Source organism: Eleginops maclovinus, chromosome 2, assembly GCF_036324505.1.
Source record: "Eleginops maclovinus isolate JMC-PN-2008 ecotype Puerto Natales chromosome 2, JC_Emac_rtc_rv5, whole genome shotgun sequence".
In the NCBI taxonomy this organism is placed as follows: domain Eukaryota; kingdom Metazoa; phylum Chordata; class Actinopteri; order Perciformes; family Eleginopidae; genus Eleginops; species Eleginops maclovinus.
Genome location: NC_086350.1, coordinates 12272041 through 12287893, shown reverse-complemented (window position 1 = coordinate 12287893; position 15853 = coordinate 12272041). Strand labels below are relative to the sequence as shown.

At 40.7% G+C, this 15853-nt stretch overlaps 1 protein-coding gene across 3 annotated transcripts in view; it reads left to right on the top strand.

Annotated features, from left to right (window-relative positions):
• The window catches only part of scaper (S-phase cyclin A-associated protein in the ER), a 55629-nt gene that overhangs the window by 13416 nt on the left and 26360 nt on the right, over positions 1-15853 (top strand). For all 3 annotated transcript variants that reach the window (XM_063903677.1, XM_063903693.1, XM_063903685.1), the window contains 13 exons: positions 1562-1729; positions 1836-1902; positions 1992-2109; positions 2461-2572; positions 3018-3158; positions 3275-3430; positions 3529-3671; positions 3802-3883; positions 3972-4124; positions 5378-5485; positions 9279-9415; positions 13297-13362; positions 14118-14244. In XM_063903677.1, coding sequence (XP_063759747.1) covers positions 1562-1729; positions 1836-1902; positions 1992-2109; positions 2461-2572; positions 3018-3158; positions 3275-3430; positions 3529-3671; positions 3802-3883; positions 3972-4124; positions 5378-5485; positions 9279-9415; positions 13297-13362; positions 14118-14244 — 1578 coding nt within the window. The remainder of the gene's footprint in view (positions 1-1561; positions 1730-1835; positions 1903-1991; positions 2110-2460; positions 2573-3017; positions 3159-3274; positions 3431-3528; positions 3672-3801; positions 3884-3971; positions 4125-5377; positions 5486-9278; positions 9416-13296; positions 13363-14117; positions 14245-15853) is intronic.

Here is a 15853-nt window from a genome sequence, read left to right as displayed (position 1 = left end):
AAACACAATTATTGTGTAAATTCAAGTCATATTTATTTTACTGTGACATGCACTCCAGGTGCCTTCAGACTTTTCTTTGGCTTGAAAATGTTACATTCTACAGGCTATAAAACGTTAAACTTGATGCAGCATTTTAGACATTATACTCTGAATGTTCTACTCTGCTTATTTTACAATTTCCTTTAATTATTTTAAATAAATGTAATTCTTTAAATTAGTTTACATGTATAACATCATCCCTCAGCTGAGAATCTTTAATGCTCATTGATAGGTTATTGACTAACTGATGCTAATTCCAAAGGAGTGAGTTACTGAACGTTTTTTTTAGCGGAAACTCTGAACATGACCTGGTCCTGGACCATGTTAGGTCTACAGCACAAGTTGCCATGACGATCTAGCAAAGTAAAAAGAAAGCCAGCCTTGTGACATGGAAAACTGGCTTTTGGCTCAACACGCCACGCTAACACACTAACTAATCCTGATTACTTAGTACAGCCTTTCTGGTGTTGTCACAATTATTTAACATCAAGAAGTGTGTAAACACAGAGCTCCATTTACTTAATCAAGGATGACTACACCTCTAAGTTGAGACTGTTTCTGACAGGTGGTGAATGAAAAATGTGGAAAAAAGTGCAGTGTAGACAGTTTGGCCTCAAATTTAACACCAATCTAGTTTTGACCTTGTTCAGTCAGCACTCGTGTTCTTGAATCCAAAACTATCTTCCCTTTTCTACTCCTCATGTAAAAGACGCACCTTGTCAAAAAGGCTTCCTAATTGAGTAGTAATAGTATCTGCTATGGAGTTATCTGTGCCACTCACTTATTATGTCATGAAAACTTCCAATTACTTAAAAGGTTGATCAAATAGTTTCCTAGCGCAAAACCTTCAGTTGCCTCCTTCCACCATCTCCTCAACCTCACCGTACATGTGTTGTGCATGACTCTTGAATGCTTCCTCACTTGTGATTCTTGTGATGTGTGGTACAGACTGTGATTGGGTTGATATGGTGTTCCACTCAGTCTTTTGGATTGTTCCCCCAGGTATAAATCAGACCAACTGAAACATAGTGTTACATGTGCTGCACATTGAAAGCTTTATTTCAGATTGGAAATATCAACAATATTTCTCTGTTTAAGACATGTTATAATTTCCACCAATGGATAAGACAAATGGAAACATCATCTCTATCTTAGTATTTCTAATACACTGCATTATAATTTTCAGTTTCTCTAATATTTTATCAACATCATTTACATGTGAGGTAGTCGTAAGGGTATAGAAACAATTATTCAACATAATGTAACAAAAAGAAAGTGTTAAATACTGTATATAATGATCCGTTCTGCCTCCGGTAAGCCAGCATGCATAATACCTGGAAACTGAACCATTTATTTGAGTATTTATATATTTGGTTTTACTACTGTAGTATTACAAAAAGAATGATACACAAGGCTTAATTTATTACAATAACAGTGTTTTCTTCTTATCTGTGTGTTGAACTCAACATTTATGAAGTATAAAATGTCGGTGTTTGAGGTGCTATCTGTGTCATGTGTTCAGCCCCAGTCCATGGCAGAGGTTCTGGCAAAGAAAGAGGAACTTGCCGACCGTCTGGAAAAGGCCAACGAGGAGGCGATAGCCAGCGCCATCGCTGAAGAGGAGCAGCTGAACAGAGAGATTCAGGCCGAAAACAGCGAGCTGGAGACTGACAACGAAAGTGAATTCTCTGTAAGAATAATCATGTTTATTTACACTGGAAATGTTTGTTCTACTTTGTGTGACAGAAAGCACATTTACATTTTTTACATTCTTGTGTTTTTGACAATTACCACAGGCTAGCATCGTGAACGGAGGCTGTGGAGTGAATATAGATTGGACTGACATGCTGGCAGATTATGACGGTATTTTGAAAAACTAAACCCCTTATTATTTTTAAGGCAAACATTTTCCCTAAAAATCTTTTCATTTAGCCCGTTTGTCTTTCCTGAAGCTCGTGAGCCATGGCGTCAGAATACCTCATGGGGGGACATCGTAGAAGAAGAACCTGCTCGGCCTCCTGGACATGGGATCCACATGCACGAGAAACTGTCCTCTCCATCACGCAAAAGGTGCAAAATATCTTCCTTATGCAGTGATTTGTTGAGCACATCTGCCTGCTTCATTTATTTCTAACACATTAAAATGACCTCACAGTACAATTAAGCATATATACTTGTTTAGAGCCCTGCTGAACAACACCTGAATCTACTCATTTGTAACCGTACTCTATGTTGACAAGGATGTAACCCAGCAGCCTGACAGTCTAAGGCCCACTTACTGCATCACGCCCTCCCTTTTCTTTTTAGGTTACCACCCAGAACTTCTAAACAGGACCTAGTGCTTATCAGAGTGTATGTCTGCCTTTGTTGATGAAGAGGAAAACGAACGAGATGAATGATTTGTTTCCATGTTTTTGGCAGAACCATTGCTGAGTCAAAGAAGAAACATGAGGAGAAACAGCTGAAGGCGCAGCAGCTGAGGGACAAACTCCGGGAGGAAAAGACGCTCAAACTGCAGAAGCTTTTGGAGAGGGTGAGTAAGAATGCCAAGTTGACGGAAAGCACTTTGAAGAAACTCCATGCAAGAGAAGCCCAACCTGCCTCATAGCGAGAGGTTGTGTCAGCACACTGCCTGATAGAATCACTAAATATTACAACCCCCTCCAGTCGCGTCCAGGCCAGCTGGCCGCAGACAGTCGTGAGAGAGACTCCTGGCCAAGATCAACAGCCTTTCATGAAGTTTGTTTATGTTCTCCAGCCCATGGCAAGATGAGTGAGTCCTAGAATAAATGAGGATTAACCACATTAAAACATAAAGTGGTGTATGTTTGCATTAATCCCGATGTGCTCACACCACAGAGGGGAGCAATTGATAGATTAAGGATCCATTGTCTGTGTTGTCCTGGAGAATGAACATTTTTATTTGTATTTGTTTTTATTCGCCCTCACTCCTGCTTCTCACTCTTCACTCTCTGCAGGAGAAAGAGGTGAGGAAATGGAAGGAGGAGCTTTTGGAGCAGCGTCGGAGGATGATGGATGAAAAGCTGTTACACGCAGAGTTAAAGCGAGAGGTGCAGCTCCAGGCCATCGTGAAGAAAGCCCAAGAAGAAGAGGCCAAGGTAAAGGAGGAAATGCAGTCAACACAAATGTTAATATTATGCAATGAGTGCTTTTTCTAAAATTGATGACACTTTTCATAACAATTTTCATAACTAAATGATGCGTGTCTGTGCAGGTGAATGAAATCGCCTTCATCAACACTCTGGAAGCCCAAAACAAGAGGCACGATGCCCTGGCCAAGTTAAATGAATATGAGCAACGCCTTAACGAGCTGCAGGAGGACAGACAGAGGAGACAGGAGGAGAAGCAGGCCAGAGATGAAGCTGTGCAGGTGCTACAAAAACCAATGCTCACTTTACTGTTCATTCTTTTAGTTTTCATTTTATATTTTAGATGCATCTCCATAAACCTCTTGCACTTCTTCTGTAGGAGCGTAAACGGGTCCTCGAAGCAGAGCGGCAGGCACGGGTGGAGGAGCTGCTGATGAGGAGGAAGGAGCAGGAGGCTCGTATTGAACAGCAGAAGCAAGAAAAAGAGAAAGCTAGAGAGGATGCAGCACGGGAGAGGGCCAGGTATGAAGTCTTAAATCCTTTCAGTGTATATATACACGGGTAGCTGATTTAATTCCAACAGTCTCTTTATTAAATTAGGAAGTTGTTGAACGTGCTGTTGTCTCACTGCTTTTCAATTTCCTATCTGAAGAGACCGAGAGGAGCGCCTGGCTGCTCTGAGTGCTGCTCAACAGGAGGCCATGGAGGAACTCCAGAAGAAAATACAGATGAAGGTAAGTTCATACCACCTTGCATCTCAATCTGTGATCATACAGTAATCCCAGTTCTCTTACGATCCTTGGTGTCTGTTTTCTTCTATAGCATGATGAGAGCAGCCGTCGACATATGGAGCAAATCGAGCAGAGGAAGGAGAAGGCTGCCGAGCTCAGCAGTGGTCGACATGCTAACACGGACTACGCACCCAAACTGACACCATATGAGCGCAAAAAACAGTGCTCCCTGTGCTGCGTGGTGGTATGTACAGTCTCAGGGCTTAAGTTCCTATCTTGTATACTTACTATACTCAATTTAATCTAATAGTACATCTTCCGTTGCTTCCTTAATCATGGAGAAATGTGATTCTTATTACTTTCATATTAGCTTTAATTGTTCCCCAAACTTCCATGTAAATGCCTTGCACTCCTGAACTAATATGTGTGTATTTTTGGTACACATGGATGTGAATAAAATACAGAACAGTTCAGATGCTGCAGAAAAACAGCTCTGAACAAACTCTACTATGTTATTAAGCAGACTGTGTATAAACAACAAAAAAATGGCAAGGACGGAGATTCAGAGGATTTTTGGAAGAAGGCGTGTATAAAACAAGGATTTAACTGCATTGATTAAACATAGACTTTTAACAGAGATTTATGAGCAGACATGATTATGCTTTTTCAAGTGTCAGGCAACAAATCCACAAGCAGACATATTTATCTCTGACGGATGGGCTACCACGGCAACAAGGGTGGGACACCTTGAGTCTTCAAACCAGAATCAGATAAAGTGGAGGGTTGGGGGTGAAAGAGGGAATCTTGTTAAAATGTTGGATGACCTTGGCCAGCATCTGACACCAGAGATCATGGATGGGTCAGCAGCAAGCACTTAATTTAATGACATCAAACAGAGCATTTTAAATGGGCTTGTTTCCAGAGACAGGAGAACAACATCGCTAGCTGTACACCTGCCTCGTTTTGCTGCTTTTTCTCTGACATTTTATTTAGGCATCCTGTCCACAACTTGTTATTGCGTTTATACTTTACTGAAAAACCCTCTAAGGAACTAATGTAAAGCGTCCTTTGGTTTCTTGAAAGGCGCTGAGTTATTATTATATGTATTATTAAGGAAAGCAAATCAAGCTTATTTAAGAAATGTACTATATATTTTAATGTAATTGAACTTTTTGTATTGTAAGTGTTATTGTTCAGTTATTGTGTGACGTTTTTCCCAAGATACACTCTGTTGCTCCAGGCTAAATTAGAATCATACACACAAGAATATGTAATGAAAAAGGATCTTATCTCTCACCAAATTGCACATACCTTACATTTCCTTCCCTTAGTCTTTGCTTTAAACTGAGGTTCAGCAGAGACAGGTCATGTCCTATTGAAAGGTCTATGTGGTATATCGTTTCACCAGAGTCCCATGGGGCTCTGTTGACCCTTTCCTGCCTCTGTCTCCATTGTGTCCGCAGCAGTGACCTCTGACCGCTGTGTTTGTGTTTGTAGATCACCTCAGAGGTGCACCTGTTCAGCCACACCAAGGGCAAGAGGCACCAACAGGCCGTGCGAGACAGTAGCAGCATCCAGGGACGGGAGCTCTCCGATGAGGAAGTGGTGCGTATCACTTTGCCAGGAACAAACATGCACTCATCCTGTCAAATAATATTGTCCTGCTTCTGCATGCTGCATGTGTCATGTAAAAAGACAAAGAGACACTGTAGTTGTCTTTTTATGACATGCTCATTATTATTGTTTATGCATCCCCTTGTATACTGCCACGGCTCGGTTCCTGTCTTTGTGCGATTACAAATGGGCCTTGAAATGTACACAGTTAGGGTTCAGTGCTTCAGTGGAGGGGTGACATCACCCCCTTGTCTCCAGGCTGTTTTTGTCTTGGAGCGCTTTTCCATGGGAAGGCAGCTCGTTAATGCAAGGTAACCTCTCAGGCTGCAATATGAGATTGGCTTTTCAGCAGTGCTCATTGTGAGGCTGACAACTGTTGGTGCTATACGCAGCACCTTTGGCCCCAGCAGCTCCTTCATTCAAGACTTATTTCACCGGGGAATAATTGATACCCCCTCCTTCCTTTCCTCTAAATCATTTCCTTTCCAAATGCAGGTAATTTTTTTCTCGGTTTGACAGTATGATAAACAAGGCAATGGAGAGAAGCACTTCACCAATATAGCACTGTAAACAGGTCGTACATGAGCACTACTTCATATACATGTGCAGTGTGTCTCCTTCTATATGATATAGTTTGACCAATAACCATCATTTTGAAGTGTTGTTCTTTTCCCACCTTACATATTGTGTTTTGGTCAATACATATAAGTAAAAGTTTCATTCCTTTTTTCAACTCTGTCATTCTTCTTCTATTCTGCATGAATAACATTCAGTGTTTTATTATTAGACTTGGCCTATATTCATTTATTTTTCAACAGATAATACAACTACTTTTTTTAATTCTACATCAAGCTTTGCAATAGCTCTACGCCTCGGGACTTTGTTTAGATTACTTATGTGACCCCTTATTATTTATATCAACCTCATTTTGGTGTCCACTATTTCACTTATTAAACTGCCAACTATTTTCCAGACTGTGCTCTATAACTCTTCCTGCAATGAAAGATTTTTTAATTAAAATGAAGATGGTTGGTTCATCTGTGCAGAGGTCACTCCATAGTTTTTCGGCCGAGGCGGGCAGCAAATGTCCTGTGGCTTCATATTTGTTAATTCCCTCTCATTCTGACTTGTGAATTAAATTGAAAAAAACAATGATTATCAACAGGGTAGGATTGATGTATGAGGGGAGAGCTTGAGAAATTCAATTGGTCTTTTAACTCACCATCTGTCCTGGTTTAAAGTGATGCAGGTAATATCCAAGTCCCATGGCTTCTGACATAAGGACGTTATCTATTGATCACCTTTGGACAGAAGACTAGTGCTTCTCTAGGAAAGAGTGTCTTTACTGCTCCGCATGCACTGCCAGTAGGGGGATCCCCAGTCTGCAGAGGGTATATGACCTCCCAAAGACACTGAATAGTCCTAAATATCTTGTAGTCAAAGCTGCACTGATGGCCACAAATTGAGAACCTTGATGAAATATCCAGACGGCCAGCTGAAGCGAGCCTCTCCCTCCCACACACAGTTCTGAGATCTGACATACATCAAGTTGTAGCAGTGAAAGCTGCTGTTGAAAGAGGGAAACCGATGAATAGTTTTCCTTTTTTTTTGTCTCCATGTGACTTGTCCACTCCGTAGCGACTGTAACTTTATCCAGCGTAGTGTCATATCTCATCTATTCGCCAACATGAAATACAGCTGTTTTTTTTCACGCCTAATTGAAAGCCTACCTCTCATGCCTTCGTATGGAACAAAAGAGGCAGTGGATGAACATGTCCTGTGTAATCTGTATTTGCGTTGGCCCCCTGTGAGATCTGTATAGGCTTTTTTGTGTCTGGTAAAGGGGTAGATGTGAAGAGTGGTATCACATTACCTTCGCCAGGGGCAATCTGTGGTATTGTGTGGCAGCAATGCCCTGAGGCCAGCGTCCATGCTGCTTTGTTACAATATTGCAGTGGTAGACACCTGTCTGTCACCGAGTCAGATTGTCTCAAACACTCAAAAGTATATTAGTTATTCAGACTTCTAGCAACAGGAAATGGGATCTAATCCTTATATATTAATCGGCTTTCATAGTCAGCATCATAGTCTGTACGTCAGCCTTATACCACTTTTGACAGCTTAATATTTCAGGCACCCTTTTATGGTACCAGTGTGATTTTGCAAAGATGTTTTAGATGTGTTACTGAAACAATTCCACTAAGTGTGTGGCTCTTTCACTGGATAGCCTCTCAGAGAGATTACTGAGCAGCTGCCTCCCAAGAGAGGGACAGCTTTGGTCATGAGTCATGAGTGACCTGTAGTGTCATGGAGTCGGGGGCAGAGGTTCACGCACACAAATACAGACACAGACATCTTTCCAGGAAAACAATAAATAATATGGCAACATAGTCATCTTATGGTCAGCATCCTCATTCTAATTTTTACTCGTGTTACTTTTAGTATCTAAGACTACTCGTAAGGTAACGGCTTGATCAGCATAACATTTTCTGGAAAGTGTGCCTTTTTAAATCTAATATATTTCTCAAATATTGAATAGCCATTACTAAGAAAACAACAACAAATTTCAAAGAAAATATAGTTTTAATGGTTTATTAAGAGGTCATTACGAAGATGTAGCTCATTTGCATCATTAGAATTGTTTTAGTGGGATAATCAGATTTAATAGCAAATCGCTAACGCCTCAACTGTCATCACATTATGATTTAAATAACATTTGGTGTGCAGAAATATGTGACATCAACTTTTTCAAAACGAGTCTCGCCCACTTCACAACATTGGAAAAACAAAAAAACCCAGATGACCCATTCTGTAAATTTACCAAAACTGTTCGACATCTATTAAACAGGTTTTTAAAGTAAAAATGGTAAAGGAGCGTTAGACGGTCAGTAGTTTTGTGGCACTAATTCACTTTCGCCCACCTAAAGACACCTGCTATTCCAAAGTGAGAAACCCTTTCAGGTGCTCTGACAGCAGTTGCCCCGGGTATGTTATCCCACACAGTTTATCTCAACCATATCGGCTGAATGGAAACCCTTTTCTCTGTGAGGCCGTCCTTTCCTCTGGGGTGCTGGATGACAGCATAATTGGATAATTGGTTTCTTGCACATGCATCATGTTTTTCAAATTGGGTTACATCCCCTGTCTCCTGGTGGAAATATCAGCGTCATCTGACAGGGACAGACAGGAGGCAACACCCCCGGCCGTTCAGCATGTCCATGGGAGAGGTGTTTCAAAAGGCTGTCGATTGTCAGAGGTTATTACAGGATACAATGGTGGTATTAAGCGGTGTAGAGCTCAACGTCACTAAATACGTTCAGAGCCACATCTGAAGTTTATACATTTTAACCACAGACAAAAACTTTTACCATTTGCCATCCTTCTTTTTTTCTTTACAATAATTGTGTCAAGAATGGAAGAAATATTACAATTATATTACGGATGCATTATGTATAAGCGACATGTTAATGATGTAGCCAACCAGGTAAAGCTATTTTGGATCCTGTGTAGGTTCATCAATAGCTGTAGAATATGAATAGAATCAAGAGCTCTAAAAAAACATATTGGAGTAAAAATATGATGAATTTATTGAAGTAGGAAATGGAAGTGCTCAAGTTCACCTTCTAAAACCGTCCTTAAGTATTTACTTACTTTTCAACACTAAATAATGGGCTTGTTTTTATATCAAAAACAGACCAAATTGTTTGTAGTAGATGGCTGTTATAAGTTATTGTGCAAACACTCGCCAGTAATGTCTTTGATGTATTGAATTTCTCTACTCTAGGAGCATCTTTCCCTGAAGAAATACGTGGTGGATATAGTGACGGACAGCTCTGTGTCTTCTGAGAACATGAAGGATAGAGAGGAGAGGCAGAAGGCGCGGAAGAAAGCAAAGAAGCTCCGCGCCAGGATGAACTCCAGGTAATACATCCTTTTTCTCTTTGTTTCTCTTTTTGTCTGTCAGCCTTGCACTCGTTCTCCTTCTCTCTGTTTCTGCCCCTTCATCCTCTCAGAGGCACAGAGGACAAAACTGTGCCAGGACTTTTTTTATGAGTGACAAGGAGATGGAAAGCAGATGTTATGTGCATCCTGGCTGTCCACAAGGTAACACTGATGAGCTTAATTTATGACCACTTTCTGTGATTGGGGAGCAAAACTGTGAATCGATCCGTAGGCCCCGGCTTTCACCTGTAAAGAGCTTTCCTCCAAATTGCTGGCATGGCGTTGCCAAATCTGAAGGCTTCCTCGCTGTACAGGATGTATGTTAAAGTATGTATGAGACATGCCTATTTTTCTTCTTCTGAGCTATTGATTTTTAAATGAAGTATCAAAGAAAATCAATAGTAATCAACAAATAGGAGTCAGAGCTGCTGTGTGTCAGAACCTGGACCTGAGCTCAATCAATTTAACTGGCTGTCACAACAGGGAGGGAGAAGAAAGAGACACAACATTGACAATAGTTTCTGTAGGTTGTTATTGATGCAGATTATTACTACCGTTCCACTACAAACAGGAGGAGAATAAGACTGACAGGAATGTTGCTTACCAAAAATATTTAAATGGCCTCTATCAAACTCAGTCAGTGGCAGAGATATCCTTAACATCATTTAAACATTAACAACAAATACAGTATGTGTAAGTCGAGGTACAGTAGCCTATGAATAATGAAGTCTTATTTCTGTATTTTTTACAAGCCAAATGTGTATTATAACAAATCTTAAACTGAAGAAAACCTAAATGGTGATGCTCAAGAAGTAAAACAGGTAGTCCATAAACCACAGGTTTGGTGTTTGGATCCCTGGCCCGTTCTGTCCACATGGATAAATGTCCCTGAGCAAGGCACTCAACCCCAAATTGTGCCTCATTGCCCGTCCAGTGCGTTCCGTGTGAGTGTGTGTGCACTCTGGTGACTGAGAGGCATTGTAAAGCAGCTTTGTCCTACAGTGCAATTTTAAGTGCAGTCCATTTACAATATAATGGAGGGTGTGTTGATAATGGGGTCTTAATGGTTGGATGGTAATCCAGTTTATACAGCGATCAACTTCTGTATCGTTTTAAAATCTTAAATTATCATCTACCCTTTCCATTGCAAAATACCTAAAACAAGCTCTATAAAGGGATTTAGGAACTTTAAATGGCAATTTATAGATTGAGTCTACGGTACAGAACTGAATCTTTAAGGTCATGTTTATTATAATAATAATAATAAACCTCGCTGACTGTATAGTCTTATCTCTTATATTCAGTGCTTTATGATTCAGATGTGAGGTTTTTTTTTTACATCTCACATGATCTATACGCTCTTAAAATAATGATAGTATCAGTTGTGTATATCCCCTGCAAACATGTTTTTTAATTGTGTTTTGTTTTATTATTAGTTAGTCAGCAGACCTGTCTAGAATACCTAAACATCTTTCAGAATTGTACACCTCTATAGGTGGATCTCTATTGCCAATTTAAGTCTTGAGTACATTTCTTCCTTTATCACAGATGTCAATGTTCTCCTGCAAATGTACGCAGACTTAATGATCCTAATAGAGCCGCAAACCTCTTATCATTAATGGCCTGTGGAGTTGACCCGGAGTGAGATTTCTCAAAAAGAGAATTCATAATTATTGTGCTTTTTACATATTTTTAAAAGAGGGTAAAAAGAGGCAGCAATAGACTGAAACGCTCTGCTCCATTTCTTTATTCTCAGTGCTGCTGTTTTTGGCTTTGTGTGGCTCAGTGGTACTGAGAAAGTGACAACATGATCTGTCTCTGTTCACCGTCACTCCTGCACCAGCCCTGCTGAGACCGGCACTCAAAGGCAGCAGGCTTTCAGGGGTCATAAATAACACAGAGCCCCAGTAAACATAAAGGTGAGCCGCTTCACCACCGGGTGGAAATGAGCCGTTTTATTGGAAACACCGTATGGTGTCCGTAAAACGTGAGTGCTTCTCACTAGGCTTTTCAGCAGGCCAATGTTGCAGCCCTACTCTGTCATAAAGCAGTGAACACACATTTTAACCCACATGTTTGTTTTTGCGGTTTGGCTAACCTCTAATAAGTGTTTTGGGAAGGGAAAAGTGCTATTAAATATTCATGTAAGTAGTCTGTCGGTAAGTGTCAGGATGGGTTCTGAATTTGGAAAGCTCCACTTATGCTCCGTTACGGGCCGCTGGTCTGTAGCCGGTTGCTCGTGGTTCGCTCAGCAGGGAACAGAGTGGCCAGTGTGTTGTTGTGTGTGGACCTCAGGTGGTGGTGCATACACAAAGACACTCCTGTATGGAGTATGGTATACAGTATGAGGTGGTAAGCTAGCTCTAATTTATTTTACCGTCTGCTGCTTTAGATTAAGGGGAAAGGTCCTGCTTGTCCATGAATTTACATCCAAATGGGTTTAGGCTCACTGAGTTATTGTAGTCATAGTAGTAGGTTTCTGTAGATTCTCTACTCTCCTTTATTACCTTTGAACTGATGCCTGGCTACCTTCACTGAATATCTGTTGTGCACATTGTGTTTCCTCTGTATGAGGGGTTGAGATTTGTTGTGTTAAAATGCTTATAGTATTACATTATATATTTTAGCTTTCTCTCATAGCTGATCACTGATATTTATTGCCAGAGGCCCATTAAACAAGGGCTGATTATGACGATAATGAATTGTTCTGCAATTGCTCCCTGTTTAACCTGTTTAGATATAAACCTGTCAGAGATTATTATTGTTATATTAGAATGACAAACAGGGCGAATAGAGATCAGGCCCTTCTGAAAGCAGAAGTCCGTGCTTCCCATTTATAATACACTTGGTCTATTGACGTTGATGTGACACATTTAGAGTGTTATTGTTCCTCTTTTCATTTGAATGGTAATCTGGTTGATTTTGTGGATTGCTTGTTTAGATTTTACCGTCATTATTTCATTATTGTAGTCTTTACAAGAGTTTCTTAACAGCCACATTTCTACAGGTAGTATATACTCGATTATCATCATGAACAAATCGCTTGCAGTCATTTCCGAGTTTTTCTGTAACTTGATGTCCTAGCCGTGAGTCGAGTTATCAGTCACCTCTAGATGACTGCCCTTGAATACAAAAGATTGTGAAAAGTGGATAAGGCTTGGGGACTGCTGGGGACAAATCCACCTGTCGTCTTCCAGGAAGTGTTTGATCCTATCAGTGTAGAGATGGGTAACCGGAAGGCGCTCAATCTAACTCTGATCAATAGTTACTTATCATGTCTGGGAAAACCTGACTGACAGATAGAATCCCCAACCCAATTTCTCTCACACACACACACACACACACACACACACACACACACACACACACACACACACACACACACACACACACACACACACACACACACACACACACGCACAGAGTTGGAGTTTCTCAGACTGTTGGAGTAATGCCACAGAGATACCAGTCCCCTAATGACTACGACCTTTTAGTAGGTCACACATTCAAAACACTGGTTGCATGCTTGTAACCCCCTTTACTGTTTATTTGACAATGAGTTAAGCAAAGAACTTGAGCCTCCCTTGTAAAAAAACAACTCAAAGGAAGGCGGATTTTAAAGGTAGAATTAAGTCTTCATAATATGAGTTGATGGCAGCAAAACACTTGTCCCTACTGAGCCGGTGTCTGATTATTTTAAGCCCAGTTACTTGGTGAGTGGCTGACAGGCCAAATAAACAGTCTTAGTTTGAACTTTTTCTCTCCCTCTTCACACTTTCATCCGTTGTGTTTCTTTACTGACAGGCCGAGCATTTTTTTCCCTGGTATTCAAAGACTTTTTCCGACTTCTCCCTCTGCAGGGCGAAGGAATATGAGACGTCAGTGGAGGTTAAGACGCAAGTCCCCGACTCCCCATACAAGGCCAAGTGAGTGTTGTACTTTTTTCATGATCTGAAGTTATATTATTTCATTTTCTGTTTTATTTTACTCTGACGACTTTATTGTTTTGTATAGGTTGCTACTATTAACTATTTTCACAATTGATTAATCTACATCTTTTTAAAGAACATTCTGAAACAATTATTAGTTTTCCAACAAAAAATTCAAAATTCATGAATAATTCTATTTCAAATTATAGTTGTTTATTTCTTATCTCTTTGATTAAATATGAAATAAACATTGATTAATTTACCAAACCCAAAGATGGCAATCTGTAAACTGTTTGGTTTCGGGATGACCATTAGAAAACCGAGAGAAGTTTGATTTATTTGATAAGAGATAGCTGGAAATATAAACATTTCAGAGGCTCAATCATGTTCATTTTAAGGATTTTATTTCTTACCAAAATATCCACATTGTTGTTGTTTTCTTTTCTATTTTCAGTGATATTCAGGTTGTTTTGTTGGTCCGAATCTCAAAGGTATTAGGTTTATTCTCAGAGGAAAAAAGAAAATGTTTGAAACTGAACCTTTTTGTAATATTTGCTTGAACATGACTAAAACAATGAATTAATGATCAAACTTTTTATTTGTTTTGTTGATTGAATAATCATTTAACTGGCTCATAGTTTCAGCTCTTCTGTTGTGGATAAAAGACAGCTGAAGTAGCATGGATTCATGGATTAAGAACTGGTTCTAGTAAATAGATTTATTATATATGTTTTGATCTCTTGTCTGTTCAGGTTGCAGCGCCTGGTGAAGGACCTGTTGAAGCAGCTCCAGGGCCAGGACAGCGGCCAGTGGGCCAACAACAAAGTGTCCGGTCTGGACAGAACACTGGGAGAAATCTCTCGCATCTTAGAGAAACAGGTAGAGCAATAAATGCATCATATAAACACAGAAAACTATCCTTTATCGGTGAATTGATTTGTTTAAGAAGGAATCAGTTTAATGAACAAAACGTTATTATGTCTATCTACTAAATGTATTTTTCTTCACCGTAAAGGTCTATCGCAGTGGTTGCAAGTTGTCTGTTACCACTTCACATTTTCTGTGGTGCATCATGTCTGTTGCACGTCTCTCTACTGAGCGGTCTACAGCCGTGAATAGGTCATGCCAGCCCTTTGGCATGTCTCTGTGATAAGTTTTGTTTGGCTGTGTCTCTCTGTGTCTCACCCTCCCAATGTAGCGTATCACTTACTCCCAACCAACTTGCCTTTGGTTATTGGGTAATGAAGACCAGATTAACTGTGTTTTCATTGTGCACATGGTACCAATAGAGGAGCTTCCTAGCACGAGAGCAAGCATTGTCTCATATCTATGTGGCTTGCACGAATAAGATGTCACTGGTTTAGACAATAGTAAATTGGATTTCCAGATGAAATGCCATGGATGCACAAGACTTTGAGGCAAGCAAATCTGACATTTTTTTTCTGAGATTTTGCTTTTTAGTTTTTTATAGCTGAATAACACAGTGTATAAAAGTGTCTGATATTATGGCAGACCTTTAAAACTACACTTGATTTGAAACATCTGTCCCAGGGGTTTTGTTGCATGACGTTTTTTTTTACAGTAAAACTCGCATCAATTTGAGACTGAGAGGAGGAATTAAAACACCTGCCACCATGTTTATGATGAGGAGAATATACAGCCCACTTCCTGTAATGAGGCATAAATTTCCTGCTGAGTTGTGGTTCGAGCCATCATAACATCCCACTGTGCATGCCTCTGGGCGTGAGGATAGAGAGATTATGGTGTCCCATCAGTGACGAGGGGGGCGGCTGGAGAGGCTATTACCGAATTTCCCCTGAGAGGCAAAGAAAGAGGTGGCTGAGGTGGGTGGCAGAGCGTCCTGTAAGGAGAGAGGAGGAGACCGGTGTGATGTGAGTAGCTCACAAGCTGTCACTACATGAGAGCTCCTCCCCTCAGCTCCGCATACTCCCAGTGGGAGGTCGGAGGTCAGTGGGCCACAGTAGATGTGCTCTATTCAACAGTGGTGTTACTAGGAAGGAGGCAGCTCTTTTGCTTTGTCTTTCCCCTCAATTCAAAAGCACATGTTTAAACAGTTTGGTCAAGTTCTGCTTCAACAGCTTCTTACTGAAAAGTTCACCCAAAGCTAAGTGGAAGAATGTGATTGGCCGATGAGACAGCCTGGGGAGCACTTCCCTCTCTAATCCCTGGACAAAGTCAAATAAATAGGGTCTCCGTCAGCATGGCTGTCTGGCCCCTGAGTCACATCAAGTCGGGACCGTTTAGATTATTTGACCTAACAAGCATCTCTCATGTCATTGACTCACCTAGAGATTTGTTTTTCTCCCCCATATCTGATTCAGTCTCCACTTTCTCTGCTAATTCCTTAGACAACACCCAACACTCCCCCCTCCTGCACTGCTGTTTGGACCTCCTCCCTCCCCTCACTCCTCCCGTGCTTGCTAGGCTACGTCTAGTCTCTGACCCCAATGTGTCTCTCCCTCTGTGG